This window comes from Canis lupus, chromosome 24, assembly GCF_011100685.1.
Source record: "Canis lupus familiaris isolate Mischka breed German Shepherd chromosome 24, alternate assembly UU_Cfam_GSD_1.0, whole genome shotgun sequence".
Lineage (NCBI taxonomy): Eukaryota > Metazoa > Chordata > Mammalia > Carnivora > Canidae > Canis > Canis lupus.
In genome coordinates, this window is record NC_049245.1 from 20,269,977 (window position 1) to 20,287,284 (window position 17,308).

Sequence of the window (17,308 nt, forward strand, 5' to 3'; positions counted from 1 at the left end):
CTACAACACCCTACATCATTTGCACCCCCAGCTACCTCTCTGACCTCGTCTCCTACGACTCAGACGCTCATTTACAGCACTTCAGTCTTACTTGCCTCCTTGTTGTTCCCTGAACTCGTCCAATGTGTTCTGCCCTAGGGCCTTCCCACTTGCTCTACCGGGAACATTCTTCCTCACATTACTGAATGGTTTATTCCCACACCTCCTTCAGATTTCAGCTCTGACCTTATTAGAAAAGCCTTTCCTAACTATCCTGTCATTTATTTACTTTATGTTCTACTTTTTTTTCATATTTTTGCTGATCATTTCCTGACATATTGTGTATTTATTTGTTTATTATCTGTTTAAACTATAAGATTCATGCAGACAGGAGCTGTTGTTCATTGCTATCTCCTTGGTGCTTAGAGTAGTGCCTGGTATATAGAAAGCACACAATAAATATTTACTGAATGAATGGACATACTGTTAATACTGCAAACTACATTCAGCAAATATAATGATACATTTTTGGCATTGTACTTCAAAATTTCACACCAAATTTAAGTCTTCATCAACTGCATGTGTATTTCATTTGTTAACTAGATTCCACTTGTGTACATGAAATATGAAGATGAAAATAATACAATATCAAGAAAATCAAATTGAGGGCAGCCCTGGTGGCTCAGCGGTTTAGCACCGCCTTCAGCCCAGAGCCTGATCCTTGGGACCTGGGATCCAGTCCCATGTCAGGCTCCCTGCATGGAGCCTGCTTCTTCCTCTGCCTGTGTCTCTGCCTCTCTCTCTCTCTCTCTCTCTCTCTGTCTCTCTCTCTCTCTCTCTCTGTGTCTCTCATGAATAAATAAAATCTTTACAATAAAAATAAATAAATAAATAAATAAATAATTTTTTTTTTAAAAGAAAATCAAATTGAAGGAAAATTTAAAAATTTACTTCACATTGTGGGTGTCAAAATCATGAAATTCTTCTGGCAATGTGATAGCACTGTAAGCAGCTTCAAAATTCTCTTTTGGAAGGTCCACCAGTCCTGAAAAAATAAAAAACCACAATCAATGAGGAATAATGCTATATAAAAAACTCCCAACTCCTGCTTTTCTTCAGTCCATGCTCTACAAACAGCCAGAGTGATATTAAAAATATTTAAAAAGCAATCAGATCAGCTTGCTCTCATGCTTAAAATGATTCAGTGACTTCCCCAGTGCATTTAAATAAAATCCAAACTTCTAATCAGGGCCTCTGCAGCCCTACAAACCTATCAGCATCATCTTTCCCTCATTCTCTAGACTCCAACTATACTGGTCTTTTTGTTCCCTTAACAAGTCAAACACTTTTCTTCCTCAAGACCTTTGCTCTCACTATTCCCTCTGCCTGGAATGCTATTCCCTCAGGGATGTTTTACATGGCTAAGTACTTCTCATTCATCAAGTTTGACCTTAAATTCTATCCTCTCTTGGGATGCCTGGGTGGTTCAATGGTTAAGCATCTGCCTTCGGTGTGATCCCCAGAGTCCCGGGATTCAGTCCCACATCGGGCTCCCTGCATGGAGCCTGCTTTTCCCTTTGCCTGTGTTTCTGCCTCTGTGTGTGTGTGTGTGTGTGTGTGTGTGTCATCAATAAATAAATAAAATCTTTTAAAATAAACAAATAAGTTATATCCTCTCTGAAAGGCTTTTCCCAATCAGCCTAACTCAAGTAGTTTCCTGTTATTTTTTGATGAAACATTCTGTTTATATTTCTGCATAGCAAAATTGCAATCTATAATTGTTGTAATAATTAAAAAAAAAAAAAAACATGGTCATTATCTGATTTCCTCACCAGAGACCTTATTTGCCTTGTTTGTCCTTGTATCCCAGAGCCTAAAATAGTGTTTGGCACAGAGTATGGGATAAACAAATATCTGTGGATTATATAAATAAAATAATGAGCAAATGAACCATATTTGATTGAGTATAAACCCTATGTAGAGATTCTACAAATATTTTAAATAAAGAACAAAACCCTGTCAACCCTGATTCAACAAATATTGAGGGAAGAGTATGTTCAAGGCGTTGAGACAAGTTGTATAAGAGATTCAGGAAATAAATACAACAAAGATGTTGCCTTCAAGGGGCTTGCAAACTGGTGTGACAGGCAAGGCCTGTACCTAAATAACCAAAATACAAGGTAGAAATGATGAATGTCTTAAAATTAAATTAAAACTAAAAGGCATTATATTTATGACACATGTAAATCTTTTTTTTTTTTTTTTTTTTGACACATGTAAATCTCTAGCACTTTGGAATGCCTAGAGATTTTCTATGATATTTCATAATAGAATGCTGCTTAGCATCCTGAGAATTCTGAAAACAATGACAATTATGATATCTGGGTTTTGTCAATTACGCTATTTCTAATTCATCTAATAAAGGCAAAAACAGATACAGCAAACTAAGCAAGCCATTAAAATTGAGTATCAGGGGACGCCGGGGTGGCTCAGCATTTGAACATCTGCCTTTGGCTCAGGGCGTGATCCTGGTATTGAGTCCTGCATCTGGCTCCTTGCGAGGAAGCTACTTCTCCCTCTGCCTGTGTCTCTGCCTCTCTCTGTATGTCTCTCTTCAATAAATAAATAAAATCTTTAAAAAAATCCTGAGTATCAGAGTTTCTTACTCTGGTAAGGTAGCTTTATGTATATTTCTTAAGTAAATATGCAGGAGTATTACAAGTTTCTGAAAACATAACCTTTCCCTGCAAACATAGGAAGAGCTCAAGGGAAAGAATATAACTTGTCCTTAACTACAGAAACTTAGAATCAGTAAAAAGGAAGTTTATATTTACTATATATCTTGGAATTACAGAGTGCCACCAATGAAAAGAGCTCACTCAAAATAAAAATACAAAAGGGAACCAAAATAAGTGAGACCAATCAACATTGCAAGTATACCTGGGCGAAATGTCATCTTCATTTTAAGCAATGCTTCACTGCAATCTGCCAAAAGATATTTTGCCTTCCTATTATAAATTCGCACAACTCCCAAAAGAAGGTGTCCTGAAGTTCGAAGTGCAATTTTCACCTTTCAATAATTTTTAAAGTATTAGAATGGTAAGAATTAGACTCATAAACCCTGTTTGAAAATTATAAAATCATAGAATTTCTTCTCTTTAAAAAGCAGACATTTTGCTTATTCTTATTTAAAGTGAATTATTTAACTTTTACCTCATCTTGTAAAATGATTAACTTTTATTCTTATTCAATGAAGATAATCTCATGTACCATTTAAGTGAAATACGTTATTATTGGTTTTATGGGAAGACTATAAACTCTGCAGTCAGGCCGACTCAGGTGCAAGCCCTGGCTCAGTTGCTAAGGCTGCCATTCAACCTTCTGGAACTTCAGTTTATTAATAATGGCTACAACTTATTATATACTTATTTTATGCCAGCCATTGTCCTAATAGCTCTTCATATATTATTTAATTTTGACAACTTGTATTTACAGAAGGAAAAAACAGACTCAGAAATGGTAAGTAGCATGCCCAAAATAACACAACTGCTAATGGAGTAGGAATTAAATTAGATTAATTCAAAAGTTCATGCTCTTATCTATTACACTTCACTGGGGTTAAAAGAAGCCCATCTCATAGGGTTGTTGTGAAGATTAAATAATCTAATGAACATAAAGCCTAGCCCAGTGCCTGACAAATGGAAGGTTTTCAATTATAATTTATCCTTCTTTCAAACATAAAAATACTTAACCTAAAAAAAATATTAAAATATTTTAATGCAAGTTCTAATACCTTATTAGAGTGTTTTATAAGGAACATAGTACTTTGTGAAGTGTTTACATACATATTTTGATTTATACTCAAGACTTTTTTTTCTTCTCTCCATATTCATGTACTCACTATTTTTCTAAGTACTTATTTGGTACCTACTACATACATGGTATTTTATTAAGAGAATAAGAAAAGATTACAAAGCATGTATAAAACATGACCTTTCTCCTTCAGGGTCCAATCTGTTCATGATAAACATATGAAACAGTTAATTACCAACAGAAACTGATATGTTTATTCTCAGGTAATAAATGTTATGGGAATTAAAAGAGAGAAGACCATTGTAGAAAGTGAAACTTCCTTGGAAATGTATTTTGTGATATTAACATAATTCAGTTCCTTTCTTCTTCATAAGTCATGCCAAATACATACTGTAATTTTAACCAATAACATACCTTAGGTGAAATAATTTTTTCAATGGTTATCTCTAGATTACATTCAAATACATGAGCCTTTGTGAGTTTCTTCTCCCAGTGAGCTGCAAGCCAGATTTTGGCCAATGGCCCTCGCTTACTCATAAGCACATGTGTGTAGAACATGTTGCCTGTTTTCCTTAGCTGTTTAACAAACTAGAGGGAACATTAAAAGATATTTAAAATTTGATTACAAAAATATTTCCATGCTGTTTCACAGTAAAAACACTTTTTTCATTAATTCTATAAAATAACACTCAGATTATCTTCTAGTTCAAGGCATCATTCAAATGATTTTCTTTAAAGAAGAAACGTCATTTAAAATATGAAATCATAAACTAATGAGAGCTCTGTTTGATTGTGAACCACAACCAGTTTATATGTATTCTGATCACTGATGGCTTCTTACATTCTACTTATTTTACCCAGCAAAGGATTTGAGTTCTCTTACTAACACGGTCAAATAAATAGAAGAGAAAGCCTGGGAAAAATAGGAGATGGAAACAGGGAACAAAAAACAAAACAGGAAAAGGTGGACTAAACTAAGAAAAGTGAACACATGTCCCCTCTTTTCTAAAACTTAGGAATTTGAGACATGTTGGATTATTGGCTTGTAACTAAGTGTTGAATTTCTTTCTTTTCTTCAAGATGATCTGGTTCCATAATCCATTCAACAATGGATTAATCTTTGGAGTTAAAAAAAATGAACTCCAAAGGATTATAAAGTGGAAAGATGAAGAAAACAATAAAGTGCAGGAAAAACACAAAGAAAGGAAACTGGAATCAAATGTAAATGTTCTCAAATAAGAATGGTGAAAGAAAACCTTAACTTAGAAGAAAAACAATTTATGCACGCTTCTACCTATTGTACTATCCTCGAGAATATCGTAAGACTCCACTTTAAGCAAAGGAATAATACTTTGGCTTCTAGAGAAGAATCAAGTTATTGCGCACATAAAGTAATCTTAAGCTGCCACTATAAAAGCCTTTTTTGCTTTTCTACTTAAAGTTCTGATCAGGAGAGAAAGCCGAGCCAAAATGAACACAAAAACAAAATCAGTCACAGAATTCCAAACTGAGGTGAACTTGGATCAACGCCCATTTCCTCCCCAAAACCAAATCACTGTGCCCCAAAATTAAAACTTAGGCATCTACCGAACCATATTCCCCAGTGAGAGAGCTGGAGATTTTAATGTTTATGGCCTGTGCCTTGCCTTGGGTCCACTTCTTGTCTGTTCTACGTTCGGTCTTGGGATAAATTCCAATTTATCTTACAGGATTGCTCCCAGGTATATGGTTATTGACGTATTCTAAGGAAAAACAACAACCCTGCGATTTAATTTTCCTGAGACACGGATTTTCCCGAGCACACTCTCCACCCCCCCCCACCGTCCCCCCTCACCAAAAAAAACCCCAAAGTCCCGCGGGGTTATTTCTAGATTGGCCTGGCTTCGCGCCAAGCCGAGAGGCTGAGGAGAAACAGGAACCGGGAGCCAGGGAGAGGGAGGGGGAGGAGGGGAGGAGGGGAGGAGGGGCGCAAAGCCGAGGGGCGGGCGGCTCTGGGGCAGGGGCGTGGGGAGAGCCCGGGCGCTGCTTCAGGGGAGGAGAAGCCGGTGAGCGGCGAGGAAGGGGAGGCGCTGGGGGCGGGGTGGGGCGTCCACGAGGCGAGGCGAAGGCGCGAGCGCGAGGGCAAGGACGCCCGGGGGCTTCCTCCACAGCGACTCCTCCTCAGCCGTCAAGGCCGGCGGCCCCGAGACCCTGAGGGCAGCGCGGCGGCCGCAGGCGCCCGTTCCTCCCGCGCGGGGAGGGGGCGCCGGGTCGCGCCTCCAGCCCGGGAGGGCTCAGGGAGGCGGCGTTCCTCCCTCAGGCGCCGTCCGCAGGGCTCGCGCCGCTGAGGAGCTGGCGGGGCGCGAGTCGGGTGCCGGCGCCGCGGCCCCAGCACTCAGCCCGCCTTCAGCCCCCGGGTTGCGCCCAGCCCCTCAGGCTGCGCCCTACTTTCGGAGCCGGGTCTGAAGAGAGGCGTGCGGGAGCAGGGGCTTGGAGGACCAGGTGCCGGGGTCCGCGCGTCGAGTCCTCCCGGGGCTGCCAGGCGTCAGGGGGGCGCGGCGGGGCGAGGGGCGGGGCGAGGGGCGGGGCGGCCGGGAATGGGGCGGGGCGAGGGGCGAGGGGCGGGGCAGCAGGGCGAGGGGCGGGGCGCGCCAGGACCCGGCTGGGTGCTTGCGCTGTCCGAGCTCTAACCTGGGACTCAAGCAGTGCGTGGCGGGGAGCGGAGGGGGCGGGGCATGGACCCTACAGGGAGGAGGACAGGGGCGGGGCCGGGCCCCACAGAGCAACTGTGAAGGGTGGTCTGACCCCTCTGCCTGGTCTCTGAACATCCTAGGACGGCCTCTCTTCTCTTCCACTTAGTACCTGGGGGGTTCCCTAGAGAAGTTACTTGATCGCCTGAACCCCAGGTTTTCTCATCTGTGGAATGGAAATGATGCTAATAAAAGTACCTGTGCCGGGCGCCTGGATGGCTCAGGTCGCAATCTGGAGTCCTGGGATCGAGTCCCACATCAGGGTCCCTCTCAGGGAGCCTGCTTCTCCCTCTGCCTGTGTCTCTGCCTCTCTCTCTGTGTCTCTCATGAATAAATAAATCTTTATTCTATTTATTTATTCATGAAACACACACACACACACAGAGGCAGAGACACAGGCAGAGGGAGAAGCAGGCTCCACGCAGGGAGCCTGACGTGGGACTCGATCCTGGGTCTCCAGGATCAGGCCCTGGGCTGGAGGTGGGGCTAAACCGCAGAGCCACCCGGGCTGCCCAATAGAATCTTTTTAAAATTTTTTTTAAAGTAACTGTGCTGTAGGTATCGTAAGAGATAAATGAGACAAAGCATGTAAAGAACCTGGCAATAATAAATGCTCAAGAAATATTAGTTATTATTACTGTTATTAAAAAGATTGATCATATTGACCTACCTTTTGGGGACAGCAGTTACTTTCCTGCCTGGGAAGATCACAGCTTTCAATAGTCAAAAACAATTGCTAGAGCCTAAGAAAAATCATACCACTGAATAAGGATCCAAGGCTGGTTTCCTCCCTCGAGATTCATGGTAAATGCTAATAAACCTTGGAAGAACTCTGACATCTAATATATAGATTATTGATAAGGTCCCAGGCTTCTCCTGATAGGTTGTCGCATTTACGCGTGTTAAATAACACATATTTAAATAAGTACATTTTAAAGATCTAATTGGCTTTATTAAATGATTCATGAATCAGGCAGCACCACATCTAGCAAGTAGACGGAAAAGCACAAAGTAGGTTTTTATGGAATAGCAGTGTGGCGTGAAAGTTAGCAAAAGAAGGATTGTTTCAGGTAATCTTGCTTTCACTTAGGAGCAAGAGCAAGGGGTCTTACTGTGCAAATTAACTCATCCTTTGTGGGGGATGGGGAGGGCTCCTTGGCAGACTCATTGGTGCCTGTCTGAAAATTCCTGACTGACCAGTTAAGACCACATTTCTGGGGGAGGTTGAAACTGCACTTAGCTTATGGATTAAGTCCCCGATTTGGGGACTTGGCCTAAGTGGCATTATTTTGGGCCTGTGGTTTTCTTTGTCTTTTATTTCTTTTTTAATTTTAAGCATTTTATTTATACATGAGAGACACACACACACACACACAGAGGGAGGCAGAGACCTAGGCAGAGGGAGAGCAGGCTCCCTGGGGGGAGCCCAGGACCCCAGGATCACGACCTGAGCTGAAGGCAGATGCTCAACCACTGAGCCACCCAGGAGTCCCAATGGTTTTCTTTTTAATACTCTTCAAACAAAATACTCTTTTCCCCATTTTGCGATGAGGAGATGACCCAGAGAGGAGAAGCGACCTGTCCCAGATCACATAACTGGGAATGATGGTAGAGACAGGATTCAAACTTAGGTCTAAGTCCCATTTTCCCAGCTTGGGATGGGGTCACAGCAACCACTTAAGGAGATATCTGGGAGACACTTTTTTTTTTTTTTAGATTTTATTTATTCATGAGAGACACAGAGAGAGAGAGAGAGGAGAGAGAGAGGCAGAGACAGGCAGAGGGAAAAGCAGGCTCCACACAGGGAGCCCGACATGGGACTCCATTCCGGCTCCCCAGGATCACGCCCTGGGCTGAAGGCAGGAGCTAAACTGCTGAGCCACCCAGGCTGCCTGGGAGACACTCTTGATGCCCACCGCACGTGCACTTAATATCAGTCCCTCAGCACACCCACCACTCACCTTATGCTATCACTTCTCATATCACTTCTCACCACCTCTACCCAGCCCACCCTCATCTAAGCCACCTGTCTCCTGGAGAAGGCCCACCAGCCTCCTCAGCAGTTTCCTTCCTATCACTTGCCCCTTAAGCCCACTGTCCACACCAAAGCCAGAGTAGTCTTTGAAAAATATAAATCGGGGCACCTGGGTGGCTCAAATCATGATCCTGGGGTCCTGGGATCGAGTCCCACATCAGGCTCCCCATGGGGAGCCTACTTATCCCGCCACCTATATCTCTGCCTCTTTCTGTGTGTCTCTCGTGAATAAATAAATAAAACCTTTAAAAAGAAAAAAAGAAAGTATAAATCAAATCACTTTACCCTCTGTCTTCCTCCCTTAAAACCCTTTACATTTTCCTGTTTCTCTTAGAATAAAATCCAAACTCCCTCCTAATAAGTGCAGGGTCCTGCATAGTCTCTCCCTTACTTATTATTCTAGCTTCATTTCAGGTGGGTGGATTTATCTTGACCACAGTGAATCTTCAGGTTCAGAGCCCTCCAAGGCCCTGGACAAAACATAGCAATGTGTTCATCTGGGCACACGTCTTTGTAAACATTGCAGAAGTAAGATATTTAACTATAATCCTTTAAGATTGATGTCTCCTTCCATCCTAGTTCTCCATCCATCACACCATGGTGGCAGGGAGTCTTGAAGGATGTAGCTTTTAGCCTTAAAAATAAAAACTGCCAGTTTTACCTCACCAAAGATGGGTTTTATTTAGGAATAAAAGAGAATTGCAATCTAGAATAAATAAACCGCTGCAGACCTGCAGGCATGTCGGGGAAACAGGTGAGAGGCATGATTTTTTTTTTTTTTTTTTAAGGGGAAAGGGGATAGATTGGGAAGGCTGTTATGAATTAAAAGTCCATTGGAGTAAATGAGAGTTTGAAGTATTGTGGGTTTTTATTGACTGAGCTGTTGCTGGAGGGATAAGGAAAACATCTCTTCCTCCAGCTGGAATGGTAGAGTAGTATCCACATCCAAGGTCAAGTTCATGAAAGGTCAAGATCATGAAAGGTCAACTCTGGCTCTTCCTGCTGGGTCTGTAACTGACTAAGAGTAGTAGGGCATGAAAGTTCCCTCTGCCAAAACCTCCCCACTCCATTTAAGTGAGGTTCCCTATTAGTAATTTTCACACAGCTAAGGCGGAGTTGAGTTAGGTGTACATTTAATTTTGGTTGAGATGTTTTGGACCGAATATTTGTGCCCCTCCCCCCCAATTTGTATGTTGAAATCCTACCCCCCAATGTGATGGTATTAGGAGGGGGCCTTTGGGAGGTGATTAGGCCATGAGGGTGGAGTCCTCATGAATGAGATTAGCGTCCTTATAAAGGAGACCCTGCAGAGCTCCCTTGCTCCTTCCACCAAATGAGGACAGCAAGAAGAGATGTCTATAAACCAGGAATCAGGGTGTCTCACCAGATGTAGAATCTGTTAGCACCTGAACCTTGGACTGCCCAGCCTCCAGAATGGTCAGAAACAAATGTTTATTCTGTTGATTAAGCCACCCAGTCTATGGTAGTTTGTTATAGCAGCCCAAAAAGACTGAGACAAAAAGGGTCCATTTATGTGGTTCACAGTAGCTTTCATCTATAGTAAGGTCACTGCTGCCCATCTCAGTGCAGGGATTCTTCCAGGAATACACTCACTGGCCCCTGCTGACTCATCCTGCATTGTGACATGATGGTGCAAGACCATATATCATATTTAGGGCCCAGCATCGAGAGTCAGTACATAGTACATAGTCAGTACACAACATATAGACTTGAAACCTATAGAGCCAGAAGCTAGTCTACAAATAATGCTCTCAATCATCAGACATATTAAACTATAAGCAGAGGATTTGGTTCTCACCAAAGCCTAGTTAAAGCAGACGTTCTTGGCCATCAGAAATATACCGGGCAGGGATCCCTGGGTGGCGCAGCGGTTTAGCGCCTGCCTTTGGCCTAGGGCGCGATCCTGGAGACCCGGGATCGAATCCCACGTCAGGCTCCCGGTGCATGGAGCCTGCTTCTCCCTCTGCCTATGTCTCTGCCTCCCTCTCTCTCTCTCTCTCTCTCTCTGTGACTATCATAAATAAATAAAAATAAAAAAAAAAGAAATATACCAGGCAGTGCAGCACATGCAATTAGAAATGCACTGCATATTTTTTCTTCTTTCTAACAGGAATTTCTTCTTCTTTCTAACAGAAACATCAGAGTCCTGTGTTCATAGGCCATGTGGCAAACGTGGCAGGATTACAAACAGCTAGTACCTCCATGCGGGAAGTCCCATGTTTCATGACCTCATTTGTATTGTGTCATGTCTTTCTTAGCATTTCTGCCCTAGGGACGTCTGATACTTACTGATAAAATGGCCTGCAGATCTAACAAAAGTAGTAATTCATTAAGAGAAATAGGTACATTTCAAATCAAAGAAATGAATAGACTTGGATTGTTTAATAATCTCATTAATTTAAAGAAGTGAATTATAAAATTTATTGGGAAAAGATTAAGATTTCTCACTTCTTTGACATGAAATACTGACATGTTAAAGATTTCATCTTTCGGGGGCAACATTGGTAAACTGGTTAAGGTTGGTACTCTGGTCAACTCAAGAGTACTTAAAATTAGGGAATCTTGGATGGCTCAGTGGTTGAGCATCTGCCTTTCGCTCAGGGCATGATCCTGGGATCCCGGATCAAGTCTCACATTAGGCTCCCTGCATGGAGCCTGCTTCTCCCTCTACCTATGTCTCTGCCTCTCTCCTTCTCTCTCTCTCTCTCTCTCTCTCTGTGTGTGTCTCTCATGAATAAATAAAATCTTTTTTTAAAAAAAGCACTTAAAATTAGTCACTATTGTACATAAGACAGATCATACATAAAAGAAATTTAGAAGCTTTCCCAAATTTGACAATAATATGAAAATTTTACATGGCAAAACCTTTACAACCTAAAAAAATTGTTTAAACTATCCACAAAGAAGTTAATCTTGTAAAGACCAAATTACCTTCCTTATCTTTCTAGAAAAACAAAAAAATCATTGTTTTATGACTGGATGATCAAAGAATACACAGCAAAAAAATGTAGAGAAAAATTATTGTAGAACTGTATCATTAATAAAAATATTATTCAATGTCTCTAGAATGTATGATGTTTGTGATAGTTGTCAGCTTTATGAACTCTGTGATTTGTTATTTCTTCTGTCCTTCTTTTAAAAATTCCCTTTCTAACCTAGTTCTGTATTTATGACCTGCGTTCTGTTTCTTTAATAAAAGAAGACTCTAGATTTTTTTTAATATTTTATTTATTTATTCATGAGAGACACACAGAGAGAGAGAGAGAGGAAGAGACATAGGTAGAGGGAGAAGCAGGCTCCCCCCAGGGAGCCCGATGTGGGACTCATGATCCCTGAACCCCAGGGTCATGCCCTAAGCCAAAAGCAGAGCTCAATCGCTGAGCCATCCAGGTGTCCCAAGAATACCCTAGATTTTAAAAGCTTCAGGCCCCATGAAACTTGGTCCTGTCTCCTGCTCAACCCCCTTCCCCTGGCTTCCTGTCTTCTAGCCATATTGGACTCCCTCTATGCCTGCTGCTTAGGAAAGCGGCTGGCACATAGTAATATCAGAGAAAAATATTTGTGGATCAATGAATGACTCGGAAACTGGAATGCTAGAATGTTAAATACATGAAAACATACATTTTATATGTTTGATTCCTTGCTACATTCCCATGTCCAGAAAATTGCCGGGTTTATAGCATGTGCACAATTCATATTTTAAAAAATGAATCCAGGCCTATTCGATTGCAGATAATGCTTCTCGCCATTGTCTCCGATTATTCCCAGTTTACAAAGCACTTTCTCAAGATCCTCTCCATGGCTTGGGGAGGTGTCATTTTCATTTGAGAGCTAAGGTTAAATGGAGGATCAGAGAAGTGATTCGCCCTAGGTCACTAAGTCAGTGGCAGAGCTGAAATTCACACCCAGAGTTCGAGGACCAGAAAGCCTCATCCTTCATAGCCTTCCCAGGAAGATGTCCCACCGCAGGAAAGGATGGTGAAGGAGCCAGTCCTGTAGAACTCAGAGCAGGCAGGTTCCAGAGGAATTACTCTGCGTGGACACCAGGTGGCGCCCATGGACAGAGTAGTTACCCCAGGCTGACAGCTCTTGGGAAGGACCACAAAAACGTTGGTCAAATATCAAACTTTGAATGGCCCATTTAATTGGCTCTCAACTATCCTGCTTTTAGCTTCCTTGGCTAGTGCTTTTTGGGCCTGGATAGAAAACCTGGTCTCTTCCTCCTGAGTAGGGAAAAACCCAGTTCTCCACACCTCGTCTGTCACCAAATGTGCATTTTTCCCTCCCACTCCAAGCAATTGTCCATGATACCAGCTGGGTGTCCCTTACAGTTTAGCTCAATTTTGATACTATCTACCTGGAGATCTGTGTGTACAGGTGAAGGGCTTAATCCTACGAGACTGCTCCTCCCTCCCCCACTTCAGATGCCAGTAGCAAGTAGTAGGTTGCTAGGTTACCCACAACTTCCACCTGTCTTGGCTACAAATTGGGTCTTCCCATGACCCCGTCCCTGGCTCAGTTAATTTGCTAGAATGGCTCACAGAACTCAGGAAAAACTTACCTTTACCAGCTTATTAAAAGATGCAGATGAATAGCCAGAGGAAGAAATACATAGGATGAGGTCTTTGAGGGTCCCAAGCACAGGAGCTTCTGTGCTTGTGGAGTTGGGGTATGGCACCCTCTGGTACGTGACTGTATTCACCAATCTCGAATTTCCCCCAACCCCCTGATATTAGGATTTCATGGAGGCTTCCTTATGTAGGTACCATCAATTATAAGCTCCATTTCCAGCCCCTCTCTCCTCTCTGGAGGATGGGAGGGAGAGACTGAAAATTCTAACCTTTAATCATGGCTTAGTTTCTGGTGACCAGCCCCCATCCAAGAGCCAGCTACCCAGGAGCCTACCTGAGTCCCCTCATTAGAATAAAAGATGCCTCTAGTGCTCTTATAACTTAGGAATTTACAAGGGTTTATTGGTACTCTGCATCACGGACGGGGTCAGGCAAATATAGAATAAGAGATGCTCCTAGTGCTCTTATTGCTTAAGAGATTACAAGGGACTGAGAAGCTCTGTACCAGGAACCAGGGGCATAGATCAATATATATTTTCCATTATCTCCCAGAGCCTCAGTTTTCTCCTCTGTCAAATGGGAATATTAATATGCGGTCCCTAGCCAGGTGATATGTTTTGGTGCCTGTGCATAGTAGATGTTCAATAAACATGTGTCATCCTTCTTTGGACAGGGCCCAACACACTCTCCAGCTATACAGAATTCTTCTTAGCCCTTATGTTGTCCAGAGAATGATTTCCAAAAAAAAAAAAAAAAAAAAATGAGAGGGAAGTTCTCTTTTGTTGATTACCTACGGTGGTAGCTGAAAAGTGATGCCCACACCCTAATCCCTGCTATTTGTGAATGTTGGTTTACATGGAAAAAATAAGAGGGGGCATGGCTTCACAGACATTGACTGTGTTAAGGATCTTGAGAGAAGTTTATTCTGGATGATCCTGGTGGGTCTTAAAGGCACTCACATATATCCTGAGTCAGAGAAAGGCAGAGGGAGAGTTCACACACATAGGAGAGGACAATGTGAAGACAGACCAGAGATGGGAGTGATGTAGCCTCAAGTCAGGGAGTGCTGGCAGCCACCGGAAGCTAGAAGAGGCCAGGAATGCACTTTCTCCTAGAGCTTTTTAGCTTCCAACCTCATCTTTCTTTTTCACATCTGTGGCCCATCCTCTACTCACCCTTGAATGTAAAGCTTGAGTGTATAGTCCTGTTTTTGTTGCTTTAGCAGAGAAAACACTGGATTTCCCTTTCTGAGACCATGACCACATGCTCCCTCTGGTGCTCACTGTCTGTTCTGGATGTACGTGATTTTCAGCTCAGTCCTCTAGGAGCCCATGCTGATCCCACTTCCACTGCAAGCCCCTAACCCCAGCCTCTAGGCTCAGTCTAAGTTTGTTCTGACCAAGGATCAGGAACTGAACCTTGGTTCCAGATGTGGGGTCTTGGAGAACAACAAATAATCCGACAGAGGAGACAGGCTCAGGAGTTCCAGGTCTGTCTTCCTAGATTGGTTGAGGGGCACTTGGCAGGGGTTTTTGGTTGGGGATCCAGCTGTGGGAAGCTGGGAGGGACAGTGGATGCTGGTGGTTGGAACCGGGCATGGAAGACCAGTGTCCTGCTTTGCCCAGCCAGGCAAGTATCTCTCAATGATGGTTGCTAGCAAACTTCTCTATCTGTAATAATCATAGTTCTGCAAATCAGCACACAATCACATGACCTGTAATAACAAGCTGTCATCTACTAGCCTTTCCAATGCCAGGTGCTGGGTCAAGTGATTTCTATGCATTATCTCATTTAATCTGTACAATCATCCTAGGGCATAGATACTATCTTTTTTTTTTTTTTTTTTTTCCAGGTGAGGTAGCTAAATAAGTAAATGGTGGACCTGGAATGAGAAGTCAGGTTAGCACCCATGTTTGTATTCGGGAGCATGCCTGTTAAGACCACAATGTAATATCATTTTGCACCCATTCTCTTGGCAACAATAAACATTGATAATACCAAGTGTTGGTGGAAATGTGGAGCAACAGGGACTCTGAGACACTGCTTGTGGGAGTCTAAGTGGCCCACCATGAAAAACAAGTTTCTCATAAACTTGATCATTTGTCTACCTCCAATTCAACCCTTTGTTACATGCCTTGGAGAAAGTCTCATTCTTGTGCACCGGGGGACATAAACACCAGTGAGTCCAGCAGCACTGGTAGGAATAGCCATAATTGTGTCAGAGACAGGCAGGAGACAGAAGCACCCCAGTTATTTAAGGGAGAGAATTTAACACAAAGAATTACTGGGGTGCCTGGATGGCTCAGTTGGTTAAGTGTCTGACTCTTGGTTTCAGCCCAGGTCATAATCTCAGGGTCATGAGATTGAGCCTTGTGAGAGGCTCCATGCTCAGCAGGAGCATGAATCTCAATCTCTGCTTGATATTCTTGATTCTCTGCTCCCCCAGCTCCCTCTCATATGTGTACTTGCTCTGTCTCTCTTTCTAAAAAAAAAAAAAAAAAAAAATTGCTAACAAGGTATAAAGTTGTTAACTTGGTGACTGAAGGGTTATTAGGGTTATCTTAGTTATTACTAAGATAGAATGAAGGTAGCACTTGCAGTAAGCATTTACCAGCCCCAGGGCTGAGGATAAAAAGAGAAGCGACTGAAATTATTAAACTTTAGAAACAGAGGAGGAGCTCTGGGGAGTAAACTCAGATACTTGAGAAGGGAGCTCTGCTCAGCTGGAGCTCATGTCTCAGCCACCCAAGAAGGTCCAGATGGGGCAGGAACTGGGCTTTAGGGGAGGAGACTCTGGCTACACACCTGAAGCTGGTGCCTCTGGCTTTGGGGGAAAGGCCTCTCGAGGCTGGGACCTAGCACCTTGAGAAGGGAAGTACTGCTGTGAGATGAAGCCCTGCTGGCTGGAACTCCCAGGAACTGGGGCCCATGGGCAGCCACAGAAAACAGAGATGAAGAAGCAAGTTCTTTCTCTCTGCTCTAGCCCTGCAGTGTGCCTCCAGCCTCACCCTGCTTGTTGGCAAAGCCTCACAAAGTCTAACCCGGAGCAGCTGGTAATGCAAAAATGTGTTACCAGCCCCAGCATCACAGAACAGGTTTGTTTGTTTGTTTATTTATTTCGATTTTTAAAATTTGTTCATGAGAGACACACAGAGAGAGGCAGAGACATAGGCAGAGAGAGAAGCAGGTTCCCTGTGGGGAGCCCAATGCAGGACTTGATCCCAGGACCCTGGGATCACAACCTGAGCCAAAAGCAGACACTCAACCACTGAGCCACCCAACCTCTGAGCCACCCAGGTGTCCCAGGTTTCTTTTTTAAGTATTTATTTTTAGTTGTGGTAAAATATCACACAAATATTACCATTTTAACCATTTTTTAAAAGATTTTATTCATTTGAGAGAGAGAGTGAATGTGTGGGAGGTAGGGGCAGGGGGGAGAGGGAGACTCCCTACTAAACAGGGAGCCTGTTGTGTCTCGGGGCTCAATCCCAGGATGTTGGGATCATGACCTGAGCTGAAGGCAAACACTTAACTGACTGAGCCACCCAGGCACTCCCATTTTAACCACCTTTAAGCATGCAGTTCAGTGGTATCAAGTATATTCACACAGTCATACCACCACCACCATTTATCCATAGAACTTTTTTATCTTGCAAAACTGAAACTCTGTACCCTTTAGACACTAACTCCCCACTGTCCCCTCCTTAAGTTCCTGGCAGTCACCATTCCACTCTGTCCCCTATAGATTTGACCTCATATATAAGTGGAATCATACAGTGTCCTTCTGTGACTAGCTCATGTCACTTAGCATCATGTCTTCACGGTTCACCTGTGTTGTAGCTTGTGTCAGAATTTCCTTCCTTTTTAAGGTGGACTAATACTCCATTTTATGAACATGCCACAAAATGTTTGTTTACCCATTCAGCTGTTGGTAGACAAGTATTTTTTTATTTTATCAAAGACTGTATTAAAATCCCAGGTTAGTCTGACTAGAAACATTGTACAGATAACATCCACACACACACTTTGCTTCTGTATACAGGGGTTTACTTTTTCAAAACCATAAAAACAGTATCCTAACAGCATGCAAGTGGATTTTCAATAATAAAAAGTCCTACCAATAACTGGATCATCTTAACACGAAGCCTTTAAAATTTTCT

General features: G+C 42.9%; 1 protein-coding gene across 11 annotated transcripts in view; it reads right to left on the reverse strand.

The window, feature by feature from the left end:
- The window catches only part of RAD21L1 (RAD21 cohesin complex component like 1), a 29,884-nt gene extending 23,539 nt beyond the window's left edge, over positions 1-6,345 (reverse strand). For 3 of the 11 annotated variants that reach the window (XM_038571860.1, XM_038571853.1, XM_038571850.1), the window contains exons 1-5: positions 6,220-6,345; positions 5,439-5,534; positions 4,207-4,380; positions 2,920-3,049; positions 931-1,024 (exon numbers count right to left, since the gene is read on the reverse strand). In XM_038571860.1, coding sequence (XP_038427788.1) covers positions 931-1,024; positions 2,920-3,049; positions 4,207-4,350 — 368 coding nt within the window. In that variant the 5' untranslated portion in view covers positions 4,351-4,380; positions 5,439-5,534; positions 6,220-6,345. Of the gene's footprint in view, positions 1-930; positions 1,025-2,919; positions 3,050-4,206; positions 4,381-5,379; positions 5,535-5,626; positions 5,759-6,219 lie in introns of those variants that run through there. The other 8 variants (XM_038571855.1, XM_038571854.1, XM_038571852.1 and 5 more) reach the window with 7 other exon arrangements.
- Between the last annotated feature and the right edge of the window lie 10,963 nt (positions 6,346-17,308).